General features: G+C 40.4%; 1 protein-coding gene across 3 annotated transcripts; it reads right to left on the reverse strand.

Moving 5' to 3' along the window:
- Window positions 1-161: 161 nt before the first annotated feature.
- Window positions 162-16091, reverse strand: nexn (nexilin (F actin binding protein)). Of its 3 annotated transcripts, XM_079506384.1 has the most exons (15): window positions 15875-16090; window positions 12523-12979; window positions 10530-10724; window positions 9680-9764; window positions 9380-9528; window positions 7271-7459; window positions 6663-6851; window positions 4597-4785; window positions 4167-4358; window positions 3593-3637; window positions 2750-2947; window positions 2141-2362; window positions 1860-2048; window positions 956-1316; window positions 162-805 (listed from the first exon to the last, which is right to left on the reverse strand). In XM_079506384.1, the coding sequence occupies exons 2-15, from the start codon at window positions 12928-12930 to the stop codon at window positions 792-794; spliced, it is 2625 nt and encodes an 874-aa protein (XP_079362510.1). In that variant the 5' UTR covers window positions 12931-12979; window positions 15875-16090; the 3' UTR covers window positions 162-791. The 3 variants fall into 3 exon arrangements, with proteins under 3 accessions (XP_079362510.1, XP_079362509.1, XP_079362511.1); XM_079506383.1 differs by lacking the exon at window positions 162-805 and having other exon boundaries at window positions 921-1316; window positions 15875-16091; XM_079506385.1 differs by lacking the exons at window positions 162-805; window positions 3593-3637 and having other exon boundaries at window positions 921-1316.
- Window positions 16092-22220: the final 6129 nt, after the last annotated feature.

Below are 22220 nucleotides of genomic sequence, written 5' to 3' on the forward strand. Positions count from 1 at the left end.
TAAACTCGAAATTAAAAGGAAAAATAAGGTTGGGGGACATGAAAAATCAGCTAAGTGTTCATGACAATACACATTGTCATAACGCAATGAAAATAAACCTATGAGAGTTTAAAGTTTCTGAACTTTATGTTGACAGTGTGTGTTAGATGGAATTTCACATAGTTTTGTTAAAGTTATGACATTTGCCATGAGAGAAATTCTGTAACTTGCAGACAAATGTCATGATGATAGCCAGCATCATGGAGTTTTCACAATAACAATATGAAAATGACAACAGGAAAGTATCACAGTGCCAAAGAGTATGGCAAATATTACTCACAGGAATATTACTTGTTGGATATGTGATGGTTATGAGTATAGCTTGTTAGAACAGGAGCAGATTTCAGTGGATTTTTGTACCGTATACATTTTGTGTTTAGTGTTAATAAAAGAACCGTTGGTATCACAGGTGTCATGAGGACCTAGCATCATAAAACAAGGATAGCTCTGAAATGTTGTGCAGCTACAGCAGGAAAGGAACAACACTAATAATAATAATAATGATAATAATATTAATAATAATAATAATGTGTTTTGGCACAAGTTTCTTCCTACTCTAGCAGGGAGTGCAGCTTTACAGATAAGCAATATGTAAACAACATCTTGCATATGTTTTGTGTTGTGTTTCCCTCCCTTAGGAATGCCAAGCATAATTTGTCCCTCTATTGTTTGGCCATACGGCAAGGGACAAAATTTTACGAAAGGAGTGAGAGACAACAGGGAAAGTTTCCAGAACGAGGTGGGAGAGGGCATCAGTAGTCGTCAGCTGCAAGAAAGAAACAGGAGAGGTTAATCACAGATGCCTCTCAGTCCAAGTCCATGAGGAAGAGGAGCATGCGATTCCACTTCTGATAGAGAGTTCAGAAACCAGGCTAGTGTATCATGCAGGCATGCAATCACACCAAGGTGCTCTTACTTTCTATTGTGAGGATACAGGTACTGGCCGCTGTCCCTCTGCTGTTGACGGCCTTGCACATATACTCTCCCTCGTCCTCTGGGAAGGTCTCTGGTAGGTAGAGGCAGTAAGTCTCTCCTCTCTCTATGTATTGATAGTCCTCACAGTCCTGAAGCATCTCGCCCTCAAACCACCAGGTCACCTCTGGCTTGGGCTCCCCGGTGATCTTGACGGTGAACCGGACAGGCTCTGAGTCCACCACCGACTGATTCTTGAGTGGCTTTTTAAACCACGGGGCCCCCGACCTGCCGTGATCTTCCTCGTCATCGAAGGCTGCAGAGCCGTTGATAATGCTTCCCTCTTCTTCTTCATCCTCATTATTCTGAATTAAAATAAATAAATAGAAATAACACAATAACAAACATCAGTCACACAAACTAACTAAGATCAAGGATCTTGGTGTGTCCACCAAGCTTTTTCACTTCAGTCGAGCATCACTCATCTCTGTAACCAGATAAAAAACAGCAGCGACTGCGCGTCTCAGCTCAGAATAAACATTAAGCGCCTCATCAAGTTGCTGGTGTTACTAGCATACGCAGCAGTTCCATTCTCGTGTTTATCACATATTTAATCTATTGACTACAAGTCAATCATCTTACTGCCGTCAATTTCTCAAAGCATAGAACGGGACGCTGTGTGTGTGTGTGTGTGTGTGTGTGTGTGTGTGTGTGTGTGTGTGTGTGTGTGTGTGTGTGTGTGTGTGTGTGTGTGTGTGTGTGTGTGTATAATTTGAAGGTGGTTTATCACCTGAAAGTTTTAATACTGGAATTATTACAACATCTAAAGTAGTTGTACATTATTCATATACATGCAATAACACCCAAATTGTCCTTTAACAAAAGCAAAAGTGCTCAGGGAGATTTACCTTTTGGAGAGCGGCGTCAATCTCTTGCTGCTCAAACTGCATCCTCTGCAGCTTCTGGTCCTCCACCTTCTTCTTCTCTAGCTCCTCCCTGGCTTTGGCCATTTGTTCGAACCGTGCACGCATGTCCACCTTCTGTTTGAACGGTGTCTCCTCAGGTTTCATTGGACTTGTTTTCTCTTCGTCATCCTCCTAAACAGGTGGGAAAAAAACAATCTTTTCAATATGCAACACTAAAATAACTCACTCATATTCTCATGTTTCAGTGGAGTTGGCGCTCTTACCTCTTGGAATCTCCCTGCTTCTCTCACTTTGATCTCGTCATCAACGGCCTTCCTCCTCGCTCGTTCCTCGTCAATCTTTTTCTGAATGTCCTCATCGGTCAGCTGCTTGATCTTCTCAAACTTGGACTTGAGATTCTTGGCCTGGATGGAACCGGTTCTCTTGAGCTTGGTCAGTTCTTCGTATTCTTTGCTCACTGTATCAGAGGACTCATTCACCACATCCTGAAAGAAAGAAAGAATGAAAGAAAGAAAGAAAGAAAGAAAGAAAGAAAGAAAGAAAGAAAGAAAGAAAGAAAGAAAGAAAGAAAGAAAGAAAGAAAGAAAGAAAGAACACTTCTGTGCTGAATGTCCTGTGTACTTTAGTGGCTGCACAATTTCCTTGAACAATGATCTATGATGATCTACTAAAGCTAATGCTAATGCTAAGCCCCAGTTGGCCTGGGGAGAGTACGTGTATCTAGAACAGATGACCATGTGTCTCCAGCACTGGTCTCCTCTGATACACATATGTGTGACAGTGTGTCACCAGCTATCACCTGATAGTTAGGAGTAAACATAAGCACAAAATATTGATACATGTAAATTCACTACCATATCTTTCAGACTGACCTCTTCCATCTCTTGTCTAAGCTGTTCAAACTCCTGCTTCTCCTGCTCCATCTTCCTTTTGCGCTCATCCGCCTTGCGTTTCCTCTCTGCTTCCTCCTTATGCTTCTGCAGCTCTTCAAAGTTCATTTCCAGTTTTCTTGGATTTAATGCTTCCTGAGACTCACTTTTGACCATACCGGCTTCTTCCTGATCTGGTGCCTGTTGTGGCACATGTGCAAAGATGGACAACTGTGTAAGGGGGTGATCTGACTGAATTAAGCTTTATTTATGCTTCAGTGCCAACACAAATTAAAAGTATTTTTAATGTTTTGTTTCGCCAAGCAACACTACACATCAGAATCACTAAATCATAAATCAGGTCTTACATCACACCAAACAAGTCTTGTTCAGACTTCTTCGGAATAGTCAAAGATTTAACTACTGATTAGGCTATTTCAGTATAGGATTGTTGTCTGATTTCAGTATTATTATTTATAAAATAGCCACAACTATCACTAACTTGCAACATAAGCAAGCAAACATCAAATTGTGTATTGGCCGCATTCTTTTATAGGCCAGAAGAGTTCAAGGCAACGTTACATCACCTAAATAATACCAAGTCTAAAATAACCATCTAACCCCAGAAGAACATGTCAACGTTTCAAATAAAATTAAATAATATTGCACCTTTGTGCACACACTTCAAAGACAGCATTCAAATCACAGCAAAGTAGTGATATTATCATCTGGATGGTTCTTACATTTGTACTTACATTGAATATAACAGCAGCATATGGACAAAATGCTTCCCGTCATATACCACATTGTAAATACAAAAGGCTTTTGAAATTAAGAATATCTTACTTCTCCATCGCCATATGCAGAACTTTCCTGATCCAGGCCGGGGCTCTTCAAGAATTAATTTGGAGAAGGGATCAGCATGTGCCATTTATATCAGAATAATATAGGCTACTGTACATTTAAACAGATACCATTAATTCATGACCAATTAGAAATTCAAATTAAAGATAAAAATGTTGGTAGTATAGTTTATCAAATGTTAATGTTTGTGTTAATTTTGAGTAGGTAATGTTGACCCCCTGGCATTCTAAAACTCCCCTGGACAAGGAAAGCATTTACGTGGAATCATTTCCAAATGTTATTGATATATGATTATATGCCGTCTCATGCTGCATGTAAAGATGATTGTCTGAACTTAAGCGTGATGACAAGTACTAAACGATAACTACAGAGCGGCATGCCAGACATTGAGCAGCATCATGAACGCTATTTGTTCATCATGATGTTCTATGAAGAGCAATAGAATTAAGATTGGATATACAGGAGCCTTTAGTAGAACATGCTATGATTAAATGGACTGTATGTCAGTATTATATCCATGCAGATGTGTCCTGTGCAGTTCGGCCTGCAGACTTGCCATGTTCTTGCGGGCCTCTGCAAACAGCCTCTTCTCCTCCTCTAGTCTCCTCTTGGCCTCCTCCTCTGCCCTCCTATGCACCTCCTCCCTTCTTTGGCGCCCCATCACCTCGAAGCTGGCGCACAGCTTCCCTGGTTTATCGCCCTCCATGTTCACCAACGCCATGAACACCTCATCGTCTTCATCCACCAGCTGAGTAGAAGAGTATAAAATGAAAGCTTTGGATAATACAATAAGTATATGCCAGCATAAACCTTTTTTGCATCTAAGGTTTCGTGACAATGGCATCGCTGTATAATTAAATCACCTGAATAGTGCATAAGTATATATAAATGAATGAACGTCTAAATGAGTCTAAATTGAGACATTGAGTCATATTTCCATACTATTGAATAGAGTATTTCTATTTAATGGTGGACGTTATATTGACCATGCTCTTCCTGGCCTCTGCGAAGGCTCGCCTCTCCTCCTCCATCCGTCTCTTGTACCCAGCTTCTGCCTTCTTACGGACCCCTTCTACCCTGTGTCTCTCCAACTCCTCGAAGCTCAGCTGTAGTTTTCCAGGTCGGATATCGTCCTTCTCCTCCTGACCTTCCTGAGTATCCTCCCCATCTTCAGCCTGAGAGGAATAACAACAAAGAATAGACAAAACCTATGTTATACTGCACTCCTGCCTCAGTGGTGGGGCGTGGGGGATTTGTCATGGCCTACAGGCAATCAAGGGCAAGGCACCCCCATTACCTTCAGGACATGATCCATCCCTACACCCCTTTCCACACGGGACATCTGTGCCTCCCTTCCCTACGACACTGTGGCAAATGCTCCAAGTGTCCTGCCTAGGCCCCTCCCCCAGAACATACTTCTACCCGTAGCACTTCTCATTCCTTGTATCACGTATTGTCACCTTTTTAACCACTGAAACAGGAACCTAGCCAAGATGGCGTCAAACACACAAGCCGCACAGCAGTGTGTTGGTAACTTACTTGTTCACTTAAAGGACGACTTTAGTTTTTTTCAACCAAGGTTCATGTTTTAGGTTGTTATTAGAGAAAGTAAAAGATGAGACAAATTCACATGTTGAGTATGAGTATGGCATCCCCTAGTACCTCTACCTTCACATTCAATAGATGCTGTGATCTTTTGTGGCCAGATGTAATTTCCTGGGGTCTAGTAGGACTATAGTAAATAATAAAAAAATAAATCGCTATAAAATAGTGTACAAAAATACATATTTAGCCCCATGTTCGAATGCCCCCGCCCCCCTGTAAAAAATTGCTAAAATCGCTAAAACGAAAGAAAGCAGCAAATGAAAAAACATTAACACTCATCTTTTACTTTCTGTAATAACAACCTAAAACATGAACCTTGGTTAAAAAAACGCGTACAGTTTGCTTGAGCCCAAATGCTAAAAGAATGCTATTTAGATGTTGTTTAGACAGATGCTAGGTTGATGTTTACATAGTATCCTAGTTACTTCATAGCACTTCATTGTTTTCTTTGCATGCTATTTACTTTACCCTGGCGTTAGTTGACAAGGGTTTATGCCATTGACTCTAATCTTGCACTCTGCAACTGCAAGTCGCTCCGGATAAGAGTGTCTTTGATTGATTGATTGATTGATTGATTGATTGATTGAAGTACTTATTAACAGATTGGAGAATTACAGTACATTTCAAGCACAACTCAATACAAAACTGTTAACTGTGGACGACGCATTACACTTGTTTACAATAGGGTCCACCATGTTCAATTCATCATAACATTTAGAGACAAATATACACTTCTATATAGCCAAAAACAGGAAATCATCATAGAAGTAAAAATGGAAAAAACATACATATACAGTGAGGGGAAAAGGGGTAGATCGGGGATTCAGATTTTACGGGGGCCAGTTTAGAATTGCAGCCGTCTGTAGGTGCCCTTTGAGAGCGGTTTTGAAGGAGTCAAGGGATTCGCATGTCTTAATGACTGTTGGTAGGGCGTTCCACATTTTGGTGGCATAGGAGCGAAATTAAATGAGTCCCTTGTTTGTGCCGAATCTGGGTTGCACCTGGTTTGTTGAACTCCCTCTGGTGTTGTGGGTGTGGACTTCGTTGACATTAAGGAAGTATTTAGACAGGTACATGGGTATCTTGGTGGTGTATCGAATCTTGTGGACCAGACCCATTGCAAGATGCTGTACTCTGTCATCAACCCTAAGCCATTCCAGCCTGCCAAAGTGGGCAGTGAGGTGGGTTCGGGGGGTGAGGCCAAGTAGTAGCCTGACCAGTTTGTTTTGGGAAGTCTGGAGCCTAGTTTTAAGGGCCTTTGAGGTACTGTGGTACGAAGAGGTGCATGCATAGTCGAAGAAACCTTGTGTCCCAGTGTTCCGTTCTTCTAAATGCAATAAATTGTAAATTGTAATTGCTCCTAACTTTTGGAATCCGAAAGCAGGAATCAACACACAGCTGAAGTGCATCACATTGGGATGTGTAAAGAAATGCTCAGGTGCATCACCATTTCAAGCTTGGCCTCGTCAAATGATTTTTTCTCCTCCCGCAGACGGCGTTTGGCTTCCTCCCCAGCCTTCTTCTTCCTCTGCTCCTGTCTCTCCTTCTCCAGCTCCTCAAACGACAGCTTCAACTTCCCAGGAGTCACCTGCTCCCTCTCACTGGGTTTCATGTCGTCTTCTTCGTCATCATCGTCCTGAAAGCAGACAGGGAGAATTTAATATAAAACAACAACCCAATAGCACATTATTTGACTTAAAAACAATGGTGCAAACATCTAGAGGACATCTTCTACAGTATCTACTGTATAATGCCTTAACAACAAAAGCTCCACAATTTGAAGAAAACTAAACTATTACGATGACGATGATATTGTAAACCATGGTGCGATTCATGAAAAAGATGTTATTAGAATGCCATTTAGAAATTGTATCAGAGATGAAAGTATATAACCAAAGATGTGGATTTAAAGCTCAGAGAACAGGAATCGTCCAATCGTCCACCCTGCCCTGGAGAATAACGGCCTCCTTATAATTCTCAATATATTATTTCATTGTTACCCATTTGTTTTCTCCATAAACAATGGGAACATGGAAAAGGACACTCTGGGCTCACCTGTTGGGCCACTGAGCGCCGCTTGGCTTCCTTGAGTTCAGCGTACCGTCTCTTCTTCTCCTCTTCTGCCTTCTTTTTCAGGCCATCTTCACGACTCTTCTCCAGGTCTTCAAAGTTTACCTTGATTCTGCCTGGAGCTCGTGAAGCTTTCCCTGGCACCACCCGTATCTGCATGCTATCATCTCCATCCTAGAAGGTATTTTAAGAAATAATACATACACACAGAGAGTTTTGTTTATTTGTGTTTTTCATTGCTTCATTTTGTTTACATTTCCTATTAGCTAGAATCACCTTCCTAGCTTACGACTTTAATCATAATTTCAGAGTGGATGTGAATTCTAAATACGTCTGGCTTGCTACCGTTGCTCCCAGAATATTATCAATGCAGTGTTGAAAAGACATTGGAAGAGTGTTGAGATTTGTCTCATTAAATATCTCCATGGGTTATGGTTGTGATCGACACCCAGACTTGACAGACTAAGGGAAAATACATTCAATGTAACACCCCCAAACACCCTCAGACTGAAGATAAGAGGACTTTGGGTTGCAGGAAGGGGGAGGGGTCTCTTTGGTTCCAATGGTCACCATTTGTAGCAGGTCGTCAGTCTATGAGTGCAAGTGTGAGGCTAAGATAGGGAGTTCTAAGTCAGTCATAGTGGGGAAGGGGACAGAAGCTAAATTAGTCACTGTGGGGTGTGGGAAACAGTTGCCAGTCACATGCTGTCTACACCTGGCAGTGCCACACCAGGCAGCAATATAAGTAGATTGGCCCAGTTGTTTCAGGATCACAGAGTCAGTGCCTTTCAAAACAAAACCATCTCCATTTTGAGATATTAGCCCCACAGGAGGACCACTTGTTGTGAGATTTTTAGACCCATAATGTAATAAATATAATATACGCTAGTATAGCGTATAATACGATAGCAACACATGATAACATATCGTATTCCATTCTTTCTCTCTCTCGTTCGATATACTGTAAAATCACGGGCAACATGGGAAGCATTTTTTTCTTTTTGTTCACCACTTGTTTATATGTTTTTGCCACAGAATTGTGTATATTTGTCTATCATAAATGTTTTTCGATGAATTGAGTACCTGAGGACACCAATGGAAACAAGCCAAAAGGCTTTTCTGGTTTCATCTGTTTAGCAGAGCTTGTATTGCCCTGTTCTGCCCTCCCTGTGCCTGTCGTTACTTGCAAACTGTTAATAAAGTATTCAATCAATCAAAGCATTATTGTAGGTCTACTGTAAATACGGTACATGGTTACAATTTTAGAGTAACACTCCATTTCTTATATTGATTAAGTCATATTTTCAGGCATAAATGATTATGGGAGACTATAAATAATGATTAGCTTCTGGGCTCACTGTAACTACCTTAAGTAGTTACTACAGGTCATAAACCCTAAATTTATGACCTGTAGTGAATCCACCAGCATAAGGACTAGCATTGTTGACAATGTTTTATACAGTAGCATGATCTATATCCTAATTGCTGCTCGTTGAATCAATTCAATGCTTTACAGTATATTACTAACTATTCATCTAACTTTTATGATGTTGTCTCTACAGTATTGTTGACTTTCGGTAAACACTGCATTAGTACAAATTAAATGCTGAATAGAAGCCAGATTAACATGTTACAGAGTCTTGTCAATGAATTAATTTGATTACTTTGAGCAAAACCAGAATAGTGCTACTAGTAGTAGGCTACGTAAAAGTGTATAATTGCTTATCTGGAATAAGCATCATTACATAACATTTATACATTCCCAAGGACTACATCCTTGTCTTAACCTATGCTATTGATGTGGAGTCCTACAATAAAATAAATTTATGCTATCTGTCTTAAAATCCCTAAAGGCTCTATGATGCTATGAAAGCAACTGCTATGAAAGCAAAAGTTCCCATGTTGCTCCCATCCTGTTTGGCTTTCAAATGGCACTTAGAATAACTCATCCGGGTAGCAGCTGAGGATTACCTGAATGATTACAGATGATCGGAAGCCATTCCCTCCAGTAGGGTACTATAGCTAAATAATTTAGACCAGGCGATTTCACATGTGGCCCCCATACCAAAGGAATCCCCCCTCACGTTTACATACCTCGACAGCTTTCTGATCCAGTTCTTTCTGAATCTTGGCCTTTTCTTTGGTGTCCTGGGCAGACCTCCTCTTCCTCTCTTCGCCAGCCTTCTTCCTCTCCGCTTCTTGTCTCTGCTTCTCCATTTCTGCGAATTTCCCCTTTACACTCCCTGAGGAATCCCAAATATAGAGGAGCGAAGAGCACAACACAAGAGGTAAGCTGTGAACCACTCACTCCCTACACTAACCAAATGGCCCACTGGACATCCCTCTTTATCACTGACTCCACTCCTCCCATTCTCTCACATGTCATAGGCCTACCTGTGATTTTGGGGACGTAGGATTTCTCCACCTTGGCTGGCTTCACCTCCTCTTCCTCATCGCTGGAGGCTAGGAGTTCTTTTATCTGCGGTTGAGCAGACAGAGAGTATACGTGAGGCAATGGTTTAGCCAGGATCATCTGCTTTGCCTTTGCACCTCAGGAGCCATGCTGGTCCCAGCAAGAACAGGGACCTAATCCCTGTTAATAACTGGGTCATGTGACCCACAGATGAGCCTCTGATTGGAGCATCCCATGCTGGCAAGGAAGGGAGATCAGCATAGGTAGGTGTCCATTCCCGTAGAGATACAGTACGGCTGTACGCTGGGAGGCTGTTCTCTCTGTATGTCACTGGTAATCCACTCACATCACACTATCACCGCATTTCACCAAGGTGTTATTAGTTAGTTTGTCTTTTACAACCAAGTTGTACCTGCTTTCATGTTTTTCAAGTGTCAGTGTCCATATTAATTGTGTTATTATTATTTTTTGTTTTTTTTATATGAAACACAAACCATTAAACTCATCGAATATTACTGTAACTTGAATAATTCAAAAGATTATTCATTACAATAACCAGTGGATTATTTAAAGCTACAATCTGTGACTTTTTATGGTAGAGTATTGACAACGTCGATCTTTATTATAGTTTGAACATTACTTCTCTCTGTCGAGTCAACGGACGCAAAACGTACAGATTGTAGCTTTAAAATGATCAGTGATAGATGTTGGTGTTGTTCTGTAATGTAGTGAATTGTCACACAAACCACAAGCGTTGTCACCTGGTCATGCCTCATCATGCCATGCAGCTCACAGTGGGTGGTTAGTGGGGGGAGGTTATCTGTCTTTGACCTGCTGCTTCCTGACGAGATATGCTCTCTCCATGGTGAACTGCTCCTTTCTCTTCCTATTCTCGTCAGTGGTCCTGTTCCTGCTGCGCTCCTCCCTGGCTTTCTGCATGGCCTCAAACTTGTTCTTGACCTCGCCTTTGTCCTTGTCTTTGGGCACGTAGCTCCTGGCCACCGGCTTCCTGGACCGGAGGAGTTTCTGTGGTCAAATCAGAATGATGAGACAGATGGATTGATTGATTGATTGATTGATTGATTGATTGATTGATTGATTGATTGATTGATTGATTGATTGATTGATTGAATTCACAGTTTGTAGTACATTTCAATGGAAGTACAGGTCAATCCAAAAACTGCTACGAGGATGAAACCAGAAAAATCAAGACTTGTTTACATCAGGGTCCTCCATTTTCAATTCATCAGAACATTTAAAGACGTACACTTCTATGAAAAAGGAAATCATAATATATACAGTGTAAGAAAGTAAAAAACATGTACAGTGGGGGGGGGGGGGGGACTTTAACTTTTTTACAGGGGCCAGTTTTGAATTGCAGCCGTCCATAAGTGCTCTTTGAGAGCGGTTTTGAAGGAGTCTAGGGATTCACATTTCTTAATGGCTGTTGGTAGGGCATGCCACAGCGGTCCAGGCATCTTTGCTGGTAATCCAGTCTGGCAGTGTGCCAGTTTGACTCCTGATCCCGACAGCCTTTACTGCATGTCCCCATCTCTCTCCCTATTTCCTGTCAGCCTACTGTCTATCCCTCCATAAAAACATATAAAATAAAGGCTAAAGCCACAAAAAAAACATATATATATTTAATACCTTGTTTGAGCCGAATCTGGGTTGCACATGGTTTGTTGAACTCCCTCTGGTGTTGTGATTGTGGACATTAGGGAAGTATTTAGACAGATACGTGGGTATCTATTCTTAGTGGTGTAGCGAATCTTGTAGACCAGGCACATTGCAAGTTTTTGTACTCAACCCTAAGCCATTCCAGCCTGGACATTGAATGTGATAACATTTTGCAGTGAGGTGGAAAAAATGGTGGAAAAGGTAAACCTTTTTGAATAATATGGAGAAGCCCAGGTAGATCCATCTAATTCCACGGCCACAATGCAAATAAGCACAATGCAAATTTTTTGCACAGCTTTGTGAGCAGTTCATGGTGGCCAAGTCATAGACCATGACGTATGCACAAGTGCCTTTCACGCCTGTGCTTTGTGGCCGTGATACGTAACGTCACTGACTTTCAACCCAGCTTGGTGGGTCTTCGACTACTGGTCAATCACAGTGGGGCTTTCCGAGAACTGCGGTGAGCATGGAACGCTCGCTCCCCCTGTAGTTTACCTGCCTCTCTCTATCCTTGCGGACAAAACATGGTCAGTGGCCAAAGAAAGACACATCGTGAGCGGCGAGCAGCCACACAACCTGCTCAGCACGGACAAAACACGATCAGTGGCCAAAGACACATCGCTGTCTGCCTTCGTTCAAATTTGTGTGTGTGTATCTCACTCGGACACACGAAATTCACTGAGAAACAACAACAGAGACGTGTGTGGCATTAGACATGAGCACGCTGCAAGAAAAAGACCATGGCTTGCACATCCACCATAAAATAACTGACGCAGGATAAACGGATCAAAGACATTTAAGAAAATAGAGTCCGCCCATTGTAAAATAACTTAGTCCGTAGTTTATTTACATTTCAACATAAGGTCTTCTTCAGAATGGCCTTCTGAAGAGCAAGTACTTTTGTAGTGTGCAGACTCTTTTCTTTTTACCACAAAGTAAACTGCCACGGTTGCCCTTGAGCAAGGCACTGAACCCCAAGCTGCTTCATGGATGCTGCAGTTGCCTGCTTTGTACCTGCACTCTTACCTCTCTAGAGATATATAATAAATGTATTAATGTAATACATTATACATTTACATGGGACTCTGTGTACTGTATATCTATAGTAGGAAGTACAGTATGTATTTGTTCATGAAAGCCTTACCTCTTGCTTCAGAGCCACATCAGAAATGTTCTGTTCACTTGCATCAGGTGCTGTTTCTTCCGTCTTCTCTGTTGGTGCTGTGTCACCATTTACTGCTTGTGAATCCTCATTTTTCTCATCGGCTGTGTCATTGTCTTTGTGTTCCACACCGTTCACGCCGTGTGTGTCGGTCTCATCATCGGCGTGCTCATCCTCCTCGTTATGCGTTTCATCACCTTCATCAGCGCAATCCTCCTCCTCGCCGTTCAGCGTCTCATCACCTTCATCAGCACACTCCTCGCCGTTATGTGTTTCATCTCCTTCGTCCTTGTTTTCCACATCATCATCTATGTCCTTGTCAAGTTCATTGGTGATATTGTCCGTGTCGTGTGTGACATCAGCCATCATAACCTGTGCAACCTCAGTCATCTTTATGCCACAGTGACAAGCTGACAGACAGGCCCACTTTAAATGTTACCTGCAAAGAAAAGGGACATTTATCAATTTTTGGTTATCTGCTCAGGACCTAGAACCTACCTATTGTACAAGTTAGGAGTTAGGAGATTTGGTAGATAGAACTTTAATGGCAGAACCCATAACCACTTTTCTGTCATGTATAGGCCTAAAGCAGCAAAAGCAATAATAAGAAAATTGTGCCAGCTAGGGAACTACCATGACATGCAAGACTTGTGTTGTGTTGTTGTTGTGTTGCAAGATTTTTTTCAAATAGCCGATCAAGCTCACAACAGGTTGCAATGAGCGTGTAGAACGGCTATTTTCATAGCCATGTATATAGGGTTCAAGTGGTTAAATTGATTCTGATGCTATATTAACACATTATTCTAGGGAATCGGGACCCCCTCAAGGACACTTTGAGAACCACTGATGTTACAGTATCATCTACTTCCTATTCCAGATACTTCAAGTAACTAATTTTCAGCTCAAAGTCAGATGTTGGGGTTGTTATCTGTGACTGCCACTTAGGCATAATTTGTTCAGACTGCAGGCAAATCCAATTTGTTTCTCAATTACAATATTTAGGACTGACTGCCCACACATGCAAGAGATCAGATCGGATTTGTGATTTCAGACATAATCGAAACACATTGGTTCCTGTGGTAAAGAGGCCACACTTTGTGAGAGTGTAGATCTGTGATTTTCAGTGAGAATGTGAAAAAGTAGCCTATAAATCAGGTTTAGGACCTATAGGGAACTAATCCTAATCTTAGATCAGGGGGAAAAAACACCATGTGTTTTTTGTTTGGTTTTGTGCTGTTATGACTATCATAAAACTATCTAGATAGCCCAAAAATAACTTTTGGGATGCCAGTCTGAACAAAATAGCCTAAAAGCGTAATAATATAGCCTTATTGACTACAGAGTTCAGGGGAAGAAAGGGGTGCCCCACTTCCCTACACTGAAACGGAACATAATTGTGGGTTCTAATTTTAGCCCACTTGTGTGTCCAGGACATGTGATCATGGCTATTTCTGATAGGTGATACTCAGTTGGACAGAGCTCAAGTTGGACAGAGCCCACATGTTGCCCCAGCCCCCCACAGACTCTTGACAAAATGGCTAGACTTAAAGCTATAGACAATTGAATGAGAGGTGTTAGTCATTCCCCACAAAATGTTTTGCTGTTCATCAGTGCCCTGAAATACATCTTCAGACATGTCTATGTATTTAGCAACTCTGGTCAGTGTGGCATAGTACAGTAAACAGCTGTAGTGTTGATGATTGATTAGTGGAATGGGCTCATGTTGGCTTATATTGAATAGTGTACAGTATGTTGTTATAAAGAAAACAACAGTTATTATAACAGTGTCACAGAGCCCTATATGACCACATTAAGCTATAGAAAGACTTCTGAGAGATATATGCTTTAAATACATTTCATTAATGACCTAGATCAGGAGTTCTCCCCCAGTATGTTATGAATTATATCCACAGACCCCCATAACTTGTAGGATGTGCAAAGTGAGAGTGTTGAATTTGTACAATCTCAGAGTTACAGATCTGTAAGGGTCCATTTGGTTCCCATTATCAATAATATTTTAGCCGGGGACTCCCTGAAACCAAGGACCCCTGGGGGTCCCCAGACCCCACTTTGAGAACCACTGACCTAGATTATACACAGTATTTATGTAAATAATCCATGTCCAATGGATATAGAAGGATTTATTTGTGTTGTTTTAATTGTGACAATAATTAATTTGCATTTTGGCATAAAGCTGCCAATGTTGTTGTCATCATTACCCGCAGTGACCCTTGTACTTACACCTTGAGCTAAGATGGCTATAGCTTGTCATTTAAATTGAAATAAAACATAATTTAAGAATGATGGCAATATACTGTACTGTGTTAGCGGCCTCCTTTGACTTTCCTAATGTGTCATGGTACAACCGTCAACCGCAATGTGATGCTGATACATTCCAATAATTCCCTGAGAATAAGGTCAAGAGGGGCAAACTAGGGGCTTGTTGATGAATAATGTTATTAACTTAATACATGCTTATCTTGACAGAAACAACAGTAGGCCTATACTTAAGGGGAATACCAGTCATTTTCAACATTTTACTATGTCATTAACATACCTTATTGTGTGGAAATAATTTAAAAGAAAGTCCCCCATTCTGTGTTGCCTAGCTAGAACTGGAGGTCTGAAAAGAAATCAGTAACATTATGAAGTAGGCCTACATCTAGTGACATCACAAAGATGTACTTCATAATGTTACTGATTTTTTTTCACTGCACATATAAAAAAAAAACAATCACTGCAAAAACTATCTGCCACTGATTCCAATAACTATTTGCAAAAACAAATGAGCCGATAACAATTTAAACACATTTATCATTATTGTTGTCTTATAAATCAGTTATTGTGATGATTTTAAACATGAGCTTGGATTGCCCTATCATCCTTATTCCTTAGCCAAGTAAAGTTCTATTTATGGCTGTTATAATGTAGCCTACTCAGTAGTCAGCTGGCACCAGACATCATGACAGCGTGCTGCCTGCCTGGGCTATATACAACGAACGAACTCTGGCTTGAATAAAGTTTCATTAATAGCTCATTGTCTTTTAATTGTCAAAGCACTATAGCCACAATAGCAACTGTAGTATATCTCAAGAAAGTTATTGAGGATACCAAATGCAAATCGTGATAATATTGTAATAGTTTACACCCATAGGCCTACCTATACAGATGAATGAGAGCCCTTATAAAATATAAGAAAAACACCATTGGTTCAATTATACGTTTTTTATAAAATAAATAAATAAATAGACTGCATGAAATGTCCCCTATAAACTTTGACCTTGCAGGTGTATTGGACATGTGCAGCTTTTAAACGTGTATGAAATAAGCTTACCTCTTTATGATGCCGTCCTCCTTATTTTCATAAGAATCCTTTGTAGGTAACTGGCTGATGTGTGTGAACTGGTGTAGTCTACACAAGCAGAACAATCCAGAAAAGTGGAAAGTCACAGAGACGCGTCAGCGTGCGCGGAGAGACGGTTACACACACAGTGGACTGGGTGAGGTTGCGTATCGGTGACCGCTTTCCATAAAAGTAGCGTTCCTTCTGCCGTCGACCACATTCCCCTCGCACCAGCCGCAGGTTCAGCTGTTCACTCACACTCTCACACACACACACACACACACACACACACACACACGTACACTCACACACACGCTTATCCTTTTTCCTGTTGTACTGGGCTCACTGGGCTGCAGGTTTATGTAACAAGTCAACACCAGTATAGTATTTATAAAATGAACGTTTCCTCAAGTTAAACATGTTTAACTCCTCGAGGAATATTTTTTGCTTCAATTACACGTTAGCCTACAATTTATCAAAATAAACTGTAGGCCTTTCATATTTAGGCTACATAAATTAGCTATTTGCCTAGAATCTATCCTATCATTAATTGTTTATCCGTGTGGGCCCGTAAACAAGTGCATGCTTTATGGTGTCGTCCACTCAGAGTTAACAGTTATTGTATTTAGTTGTACTTGAAATGTACTGTAATTCTGCAAACTGTTAATAAATCAATCAATCAATCAAAAGTGTGTGCAATGTTTTTTTTGTTTAAACTTTTGACATGGTTCACTTCAGTACTTCACATTATATTTTGTTTTCAGGAATCAATTCTTTAGTGTTGCAAAACAGCATAATGATATAGTTCATACTTTTGGAAACGCGTCATAGATTTAAACATTTACAAATAGTGGGCTAGGCCAATAATGTTATTCATTACTATTTTTCTTTTTTAAATTTGACACTCATTGAGACTGCGCTGTTTACAGAGATGCCTTTATAAGTTGACATACACTTTAAGGCCACTTGCTGGTGGTCAGAGCCATGGATGCCTGGCTTATCTGAAAGGAAACCAGGTTGCCTTTTGTTTTTCTCCTCCTAGAAACAAATGAGACGCTGCCATGGGTTGCTGTAGCCTATACAATGCAACAGCTACGATGCATATCGACATGTCAAGAGTTCCACACAGTGGGTTTTATTTACAGTCACAAGCATGTCACATAGACTTTCAACCTGGAATTCCTATTTTGAGCATGTTGAATTGGACAAAATCATTAGTCTACAATTTTTACAAATGGCAAAATAGCTCATCTAAACTCAACACATCACAGTGTGATGTGATGCATCTTTGATCGGCTAATTTTGCTATTCTTGAAATATGCTTAATGCTTGCACTAAAGTGTCATACCACTGTACCACAGGTCCACTTATGAATTGGTTACAGCCAGGCAAATCTTCCGTTAGACAACGGAGTGTTTTTTCAGTTGTAGTGGGTGTAAATAGAAACGATTCACATTTGTCAGTCATCATGCACAGTTGCTGACTCACTCCCACTTCCTAAGGTCAGGCCCTGCTCATAAAATACTGTGGGCACTGGCGGCGTCGAATGGGGTGAGAAGTTAGGCAGATTCAACCCTGGGTTATTGACAAGGGCCGTTTTAGTGCCAAAATTGATATACATTTGGCCATAGAGTAGATCTGAATATATTCTGTGCCAGGGACACCCAGAAGAAAAGATTTGTGTTACTGTCTATAGTCTAGTGTCAAAGTGTCACCTGTGACACGCTGTCAGGCTAGGTGCCCGGACCACTACCCTATCCGTCTAGGGCGGCCGATAATGTTTTTGTTAAGTCTGAAGTGATGTTCTCAATATAGATTATACCTCAATCATTTAAAAATATCCATATATTTTCAAAAGCCTAGCTTGATACACTACAATCAACCAGCATGCACTCACAACAGTAACAGTCAAATATTACAGTTTCAGTATATTCCTGAATAATAATTTCAAGTGTTGATTTATAGGAAACTGAACATAACTGGACAGGTTGAGAAAAAATATTTGATAGACAAACTAATTCTGCTTTGCGGTTTCCTGTTTCCTGAACTCACAAAAGAAACCACTGTTGCAAGGAATTAAGTTGCAAAACAATGGGTGGCACATACATGCAATGATCTAAGTCGGGAGATGCTCATTTCATTCTTATTGATTCAGTCGTTTGCTCCTCAAGATTATGGCAGGTCTAGTGAACCCCAGAGGCATACCATATACTCCTCTGTCCAGAACCCAACAGAGACAACAAAGGGAGGCTTCCCTAAATAGATCCACAGCTGTGGTAGCTGATCAACACTGTATAGAGACAGCTAGCTTGAGTCAGACTGGCCTCAATCTGCAGCTGCTGCAGCTCTGCTTTGACACCCCTGTAAATATATTTGGGGTGGTACAGCCCTTTTGAAACCGCACACTCCCACCCCTGTTGAAGCCCCAGTCGACTGTCTCAGAATGACAAAATCAATGCGGGTTGATTCCTTAAATGTGGCAAACTCACTGCCACATTTGAATCAATGAATTATTTTTTCTGATGAAGAATGACTTACGATGACACACATTTCATAGTCTGCAGGATAGGTTATTAGTTTTGATTTCCTGCTAGGGCATCGGCCATCTATCAAAATCTAAATGTGCATATACTGTAGTCATTACTCATGAGTAATGACGCTTACAGTTATACAGTATATAGACCAGGGGTGCCCAAAAGGTAGATTGCGATCTACCAGTAGATCACAAAGGCTGTGCAGGTAGATCACTAATTTGGCATCTGACACTTGAATTAAGGTGACTTGATTGATTGACATAAAAATGGCCTGTTAACCCACAACAGATTACTTTGTTTTCAAGAGTGTTGAGCACAAAGATCAGTAGCATTAGAAAGTTACAGTACACACAAAAACAAAAACTATTTCCATTTCCCCCCCTATATTTCCCATTCTAAGTGTGTTTGTCATGTTCTTTAAACTATTTTCAGCAATTAGATCATATTTTTGGTGGGTAGATCTTGTTGTGCTGGTCATTTTGAAAGTAGCTCTCAAGTCAAAAAAGTCTGGGCACCCCTGGTATAGACCTAATGCGTAGGGTCAAAGCATCAATCAGTTGAACTTGTTACTCATGTTTGTCACACCAAAGTGAAATGCATGCACTGTCTTTAAGACAAGAAAGGTGCCACTGGGCTTTGGAGAAGAGCTTTACAACAGTGCTCGTTTGTACGATGATCTGAAAGCAACAGTAAGATGTTCAGTAAACGTTGTTCATGCCTGCTAACAGTGAACGTTAGAGACCCCTCCTCCTAGCAGCTGCATGGGCTGAAGGGGTTGACTGAGGTGGCAACGGTGCAGTTGTTTCAGGTGCATGGCATAGATTAAAAGAAGGTTAAGACCATTTTTGTGGCCAGCAATGGGAAAATGGCAACAATGGAAACTTTCTATATATGGGATTTCTAACCCTCTACTAGCAATGAATAACGTGCAATATATATTCTCTGATTTAATTACTATTCCACTTATGCATGGTTCTGAATAATACAGAAAAGTCATTTCTTTTCAATGGTGTTGCATGGACCTTTTTAAATATTCTAATAGCCTGCTAATTCTTCCCAAAAGGTTGACAGTTGTGCAAATCATTTGTGAACCTGCTGCATGTAAATAGCTAAAAGATAAACTGTGTTAAGTGGCTTTATAATTTCCATTCGTCCCTGTCTTCAACTACACAGATAAAGACTACAACTTCCATATCCCAAGTTACCAGCTGTGGTTTATAAGGGCTCAGCTTTCAGGGTTGCAATCAGGGGAAGACCCCACGAGTGAAATAGATGCAACCATGCATGTGGAAAGGGTCAAGAGATGAATGCGTACCAAAGTGGTTTTGGTTCTTGAGGGTAATAAGTAACACTAACCAGCAGGTATATCAGATTGTGTTCGTTTCTTGTTTTAGTTTTCATGATTAGGTAAGTTGGTAAGTCTGTTGACAAAAAACAACACTTTCCCCCTTTTTTTCCCCCAGGAGCAGAATGTGGCCCCAACAGTGAAAAGGCCAAGATTCCTTATTCTGTATCTTACACTTACTGACACCTTATGTCAGTGCTGTGCTATCAGTTAACTGACGCTGGCTATATTAAGGACCTCTGACGAGTGAGACTTGACTGTGTGCCCACACTGCCTGCTGCTGGAGTACTTTGGCTTTTCCATCATCCACATCTGATTTGGGTCACAGACTGGCACTTCGCTGCACACTCTACCACTTCTAGATCATTGCTGCCTTGGTGACCTAAAACCCCTTATCTAATGATTGAGATTCCTGACTAATCTTTATTATTATGCCTCCGCCGGCGGACAGTTCATCTGTCCGTCCGCCTGTCTGTCCGTCCCAAACTCAATATGTCAAGGCAATTTCACAATATTTGCCACACATTTTCACTTGGATGAACTGAACGACCTGATTGGTCAAAGGTCAAGGTAACTGACTTCACAAAACACATTCTTTAAATTCCTTCAAAGTCTTTACTGTGAATGTAATCAAATGTGTAAACAGCAACTGGTTGGCATACAACCGCAATAGGGTATTTCTAATGTTTTAATTATGTGGCACCATTCAACTTAATTATACTACCATTCTCTGGTCTACCAAAAGTTTATATAAATCACTTATTTCCAGATTATGGGTTAATGTCTTTGGAATATATACCTTCTCTCAGTTCAACCATTACATTCAATGTCCTTCCTATGTCATGCAATACAAAACACCCCTTTTCTGTACTGCAGAGGCCAATGGAAGTTCCTTCCTGCCATTGTTTATAGTAAGAATGCTAATGCATAATTAACTACCACTGCCCCCTAGTGAATACAGACAGGACATTCTAGTGCACATAAGCCTGTTGATCCTATTAAATAAATATTATCCAATAAAAAATATGATCCAATAAAATAGGTATAGGTATAGTTGTGTGAATTGCATTTTTGGGTAAATCTTAGCAGCCAAATATTCTAAACCACCAATATTTTTTGACAATAGCTATTTTGTCTGTTAACTATTTGTGCCAACCAAACACCTTTGGTTGGCAGACATGTTACAACTGACCCCAAATATAACATCTCATTTAGCTTTGCATGTGAGAGAGATTGTATGTTTTTTCCAACATTATTTCTATTATGCGGAGGACACTTATGTAACAGCACGTTTGTATATGATATAAAAATAGTTAAAACATTTAATTCTGTGAAAAAGAAAAAAGAAACCTGCAAAACAAAGGGTGTTTATTTATTCTATTCCCTGGCTTTTAAACCTTGAATAATGTGTACTCCTGAGTGTTTGATTCTATTGTATATGTTTTTATTACTGTTTGTATTATGTTTTATTACTGCTTTGCCTAATTGTACAGCACTTTGGTCAACTTTGTTGTTTTAAACGTGCTCTATAAATAAAATTGGATTGGAAGTATATCATATAATGAAATATTTCACTTGTCTTTTTCTCTTCTTCACAGAATCAAATGTTTTATGGTCATGATTCACCGGGATCATCCTTTCTAAAATAAAATATCTATGAGAAAAATTAGACTGGGCTCTGTATCGGTGCAGGAACCCAAAATTGCCGCCACTATGCCCTATATAGGCCTAGTCTATTATGCATCTATATCTATACACATGCACACCTGACCAACCATGGTGTAGACTGGGCCACCCGGCCATCCATCCATCCATCCAACCATCCATCCATCCATCCATCCATCCATCCATCCATCCATCCATCCATCCATCCATCATCCAAGCACATGAGACTTGAGTAGCCTACACTGTACCACCATGATAACTATGCCATCCCCAAGAAATATGTGAATAAAGTTTCTTGGAATACTTTGACTAGATTTTCTTCCAAGAGATTTGTCACAAGGACGTACTATGCACTATGAAAAACGTAGGTTGGGGGTGCTCCATATAACACACAAATAAAAATACATAACATACCAAACTTATTAACAGCCTTACAGCCCTAAAGCCTAGCTTTTCTAAAAAAATAAAAATAAAAAAATAGGTTACAACAGTTTGAAAACCCAGATGATCCGCATATATAAGGCTAATAGTACCACAGGCTAATAGTACCACAGATGTGTTAACAGTTTTTGTATTGAGTTGTACTTGAAATGTAGGCTACTTTAATTCTGCAAACTGTCAATAAATACTTCAATCAATCAATCAATCTATCTATGGCTCTATGCCTAGTTCACACATTTTCTAAAAGTATTAGCAGCCAAGCGTGTTTACTTTCACATGAATTATGATAGATCGTGGCAAATGGATCAGTTATGTTTCACATGGATCTTTATATATTTATAAGTTATAACAA

The sequence above is a fragment of the Electrona antarctica genome (assembly GCF_951216825.1).
Source record: "Electrona antarctica genome assembly, chromosome: 7".
Lineage (NCBI taxonomy): Eukaryota > Metazoa > Chordata > Actinopteri > Myctophiformes > Myctophidae > Electrona > Electrona antarctica.

Coding starts and splice junctions, on each gene's coding strand:
- nexn (XM_079506383.1), bottom strand. CDS start 12,930: ATGACTGAGGTTGCACAGGTTATGATGGCTGATGTCACACACGACACG. Junction 9,529..9,679: donor CTACGTCCCCAAAATCACAG/GTAGGCCTATGA, acceptor GGGATTCCTCAG/GGAGTGTAAAGGGGAAATTC. Junction 2,049..2,140: donor AAGCAGGGAGATTCCAAGAG/GTAAGAGCGCCA, acceptor CCACCTGTTTAG/GAGGATGACGAAGAGAAAAC.